The sequence below is a fragment of the Rhinopithecus bieti genome, unplaced genomic scaffold (genome assembly GCF_001698545.2).
Source record: "Rhinopithecus bieti isolate Rb0 unplaced genomic scaffold, ASM169854v2 scaffold_47305, whole genome shotgun sequence".
NCBI lineage: Eukaryota > Metazoa > Chordata > Mammalia > Primates > Cercopithecidae > Rhinopithecus > Rhinopithecus bieti.
In genome coordinates this window covers 69,717-73,827 of record NW_016818742.1, presented here as the reverse complement: position 1 = coordinate 73,827, position 4,111 = coordinate 69,717, and the positions used below count along the sequence as shown (strand labels likewise).

General features: G+C 56.5%; 1 protein-coding gene across 4 annotated transcripts in view; it reads right to left on the bottom strand.

The window, feature by feature from the left end:
• Positions 1–3,713, bottom strand: part of TAFAZZIN (tafazzin, phospholipid-lysophospholipid transacylase) — a 9,362-nt gene extending 5,649 nt beyond the window's left edge. For 2 of the 4 annotated variants that reach the window (XM_017857394.1, XM_017857393.1), the window contains exons 1-4: positions 3,023–3,713; positions 2,815–2,943; positions 1,771–1,816; positions 1,456–1,541 (exon numbers count right to left, since the gene is read on the bottom strand). In XM_017857394.1, the coding sequence (XP_017712883.1) occupies positions 1,456–1,541; positions 1,771–1,816; positions 2,815–2,943; positions 3,023–3,185 (424 nt within the window). In that variant the 5' untranslated portion in view covers positions 3,186–3,713. Of the gene's footprint in view, positions 1–833; positions 920–1,451; positions 1,542–1,770; positions 1,817–2,814; positions 2,944–3,022 lie in introns of all 4 variants that reach the window. The other 2 variants (XM_017857396.1, XM_017857395.1) reach the window with 2 other exon arrangements.
• Between the last annotated feature and the right edge of the window lie 398 nt (positions 3,714–4,111).

Here is a 4,111-nt window from a genome sequence, read left to right as displayed (position 1 = left end):
AAAAAAAAAAAAACCCCAAACAAAAAAAAAAAAAAAAAAAAAAAAAAAAAAAAAAAAGAATTAGCTGGGCACACTCCTTAGTCCCATCTGCTCAGGAGGCTGAGGTGAGAGGATCACTTGAACCCAGGAGACAGAAGCTGCAGTGAGCCATCATCATGCCACTGCACTCCAGCCTGGACCATAGAGACAGACCTTGTCTCAAGGAAAAAAAAAAAAAAATCAAGGGCTCAAGTGATCTTTCCACCTCAGCCTCCTGAGGAGCTGGGACTGCAGGCATGCACCAATGCAGCCAGCTAGAATCCAAAATTCTTGATAGGATTATTCTAGAACCTTCATATTCTACATACAACTTATATTTTCTACGTTTCTTTTCTTTAAAATATGTTTTTTTTTTATTTTTATTTTTTTTTTGAGACGGAGTCTCGCTCTGTCGCCCAAACTGGAGTGCAGTGGCTAGATCTCAGCTCACTGCAAGCTCCGCTGTTTGGGTTTACGCCATTCTCCTGCCTCAGCCTCCCGAGTAGCTGGGACTATAGGCGCTCGCCACCTCGCCCGGCTAGCTTTTTGTATTTTTTAGTAGAGACAGGGTTTCACTGGGTTAGGCAGGATGGTCTTGATCTCCTGACCTCGTGATCCGCCCGTCTCGGCCTCCCAAAGTGCTGGGATTACAGGCTTGAGCCACTGCGCCCAGCCAAAATATGTTTATTTTTAAAGAGACAGGGTCTCACTATGTTGCTCAGGCTGGTCTCAAACTCCTGGGCTTGAGTGATCCTCCCACCTCGACCTCACAAAGTGCTGGGATGACTAGTGTGAACCGCTTGTGCCTGGCCTACCTTTCTCTCTTCTCTCTCCAGCACCTGGCATGTGCCTGCCTGTGTCTAGAACACCTTTCCCCTCATTCTCTGCTTGGAAAATTCTGCTCCCACAGAGGGAGGAGCAATCTGGATTCAAATCCCGGCTTTGCCACCTCCTACCCCATGACCTTGGGCCAGCAGCTTAATCTCTGTGATCCTCCCTGTCTGGAGAATAGGGATCAAAATGGCCCCTATCTCCTGGGGTTCTCACCCCACAACCCTGTTTGTTCTCCTAGAAGCAAAACCCTCTGGCCTGCAGGTACATGCTACTGCCACCATGGACCAATGACAATGCAGTGTTCTCAATGAGTCTCTTAGTGACATGTCTGAGATAAGGGGGTGTGGATAATGCCTCCTTGAATTCTAATGCCAAGGTTCCAGGTCCACACGATCCCTGGGCAGTTGTAGAGAGTTGAGGGCTCTCCAAGGAGCCATCCCTCCTCCTGCAGCCTCTGCCTCCTCTGTTGGCATGTGATGGAGCTGGGCCTCATGTTGGCTCCTGGGCTGCCTGCCCCCATAGGTCCCTCCAAAACAGAGACACTGGCCACCAGCTTTCCTGCCCCAGAAGTGCCTCCCTGCACTCGCTGGAGGAGCAGCTCACCTCGGCACACAGGCACACATTTGCCCAAGCTGAAGAAGTGGGAGTGCAGCTCCTTGGTGAAGCAGATGTCTGCAGCTGCAGGGGTCCTGAGCAGGGACAGATGCAATTAGTCCTGCCCCCTGCAACCCGCTCCACAACCCTGCCCCCAGCATTGGCATGCAGAAGGGAGGCACAGGGGAGGGCCTGCGGGGCCCCACCCCATGCCCTGCCTGGACTGCTGGACGCCACCTCCTGGGCAGAGCAGGAGGAGGGCAAATCTGGGCAGAGGCAGGTGGGGCCGGCCCGGCCCACTTCGAGGGGCCCATTCCTCCTCACCAACGCATCAACTTCAGGTTCCAGATGTGGCGGAGTTTCAGGATCCCTAGAGGAGAGGAAAGACTTCATGCCCCAACTTCCCATATCCCCAGGGAGTGTCCTTCCTTCACCTCATTTCAGGGAATGAGGGACAAGGACAGCAGCACTACCATTTCCCTACAGCCCTAAGTGGCATCTTTCAGACCCGTAGGTGAGACCGTTCAGTTCTCCCTGGCTCCTGCCTCTCCCCCACCCTCCACATCTTACTAATCACTGCACCTGGACTGCCTACCTCCCCAACATACTTGGACAATGCCCATTCTTCTATACTTCTCCCTGTACTGTCACTGCCACCAGCCCAGTCTAGGCTAGTGGATGGCTCAAAGACCTCCTTCCTGGCCTCCCAGGATCCACTTGTGACATCTATAGGCCTTTCTCCACCCAGCAGCCAGGATGAGCTCTGAAGGGCTCTAGTGCGGCCAGGTGGCTCCCCACGAGCTCTAGGACAGTCTAACCCTTCTGTTCAGAAGTGGAAGCCCTGGGCACCCCTCCACCCAGCCATCTGGTTACCAGGGCCAAGCAACTTCCTGTGAAGTCAGCAGAGCAGGAACCTCTAGGTGTGGCAACCAGGCTCCCAAATAGGGCTGAAGGGTACCCGCCCAGCCAGGGGCAAACCTGGAGCCAGGACACTGGGCTTCCAGTCCCTGGCCCAGAACTTCCTCACAGGATATCCTATGTCCAACCCCCAATTTTTTCCCAAGACTGTGGGGCCCTGGATGGTTTAGAGAACAGAGGGTTCTCCAGGACCGTCGTTAAAGAAGCTGTAAGACCTGCCGTGTGGCCGTTCCTTGGTCCTGCTCCATGCCCAAGGCCCTCTCCAAATCATGCTCCCTCAGGGGATGCTGCAGGAGTCACAAATCAAAGTCAGCCCTGTGGCAGAACACCCGGAAACCAGAGTGCCAGGGCTCCATGAAAAGGCAGCGAGAAGGGGTTTGTTCTGACAAGGCTGGGGCCGTCCCGAATCCTCGCCTTTCCTCCCCCTGCCCAGCACACTGGCCCGGGTACCCCAGAGATGAGGGTCGTCCATGCAGGACTGGTGATTGGACACGGTGATGAGGGGCGTGGCCGGGCCTCGGTTCTCGATGAGCTCGTACAGCACCTCCTTGTTGTGCACGGTCAGGTGGTTCATGTACTCTGGCGGGAAAGGAGAGGTCAGGCGCTCTGGGCTCGCCCACCAGGTCGGGGCCGCGGCGTCCCCCACCCTAAGTCCCACCTCCGGCCGGGCATAGGTACCCAGGCGGGCCTGCCTCGGCCTGGGTCCACTCACTGGTCCAGAAGCAGCTGTAGGTGCCCACCAAGCCCATGACGACGCTGCTGGCCAGGGTCCAGGTGAGCGGCGGCACCGCGGGGAACGGCCACTTCACGTGCAGGGGCATCCCCACCTGGCCCGCGGCCGGCGCTCCCCGCGTCCCGGGCCGGCCTGTGGGGCGCCTCTAGGTCTGCGACCTCGATCGCTCGAGACACTGGCCCCTGACTGGCCCGCGCACGGACGGACGGGAGGCGCGGCGCAACAGGGGACTGGACCGAGGTCCCTTCGCAGGTCAGGCCGGAGCCGCGCCCGGCCCCGCTCTCTTGTCACTGAGGAGCGGTCGCCAGGGTCACAGGCCGCGGGCGCGCTGCGCAACCGGAGGAAACGGGAAGGCGGGCGCTGGCGCCCCGGCCCCGCGCAACCGCCGGAAAGCGAACCTACGCCGGTGCCAGGCCCCACCGACTGTCGCAAAGTGCGCCCGGGCCGTTTGACGGCAGCGAGGCCAGCCCCGGGGCGGCGGGAAGTAGCCTCAACCCTGCGGGGGCTCCAGTTTTCCGGCAGCCGCCTGAGCTCGCCTTTTGTTTCTCTAGTGTTTCTGTTTTTTGTTTGACACAGGGTCCAGCCAGACCCGGACTGCAGTGCAATGGTGCGATCACGGCTTACTGCAGCCTCGACCTCCCAGACAAAAGCGATTCTCCTGCCTTAGCCTCCCGAGTAGCTGGGACCACAGGCGCCGCCATCACACTCTGATCCACACGCCTCGGCCTCCCAAAGTGTTGGGATTACAGCCGTGAGCCACCCCGCCCGGCCCACATATACAATTTTATATAGTTACAGTACTACATGATACTATGTATATGTAGCAATATATAATCTACTGTGTGGCAGAATATATAATATATACAGCAATATATGCAAACAGATATTGTGTATTATATATAATACAAGAAACAGTATTTTATACCGTCTGATACATTTACAATGTGTGCTACTACCTCTAGTTCTGAAACATATTCATGACCTGGAAAGAAAGCCCCCTATGCATTAAGCAGC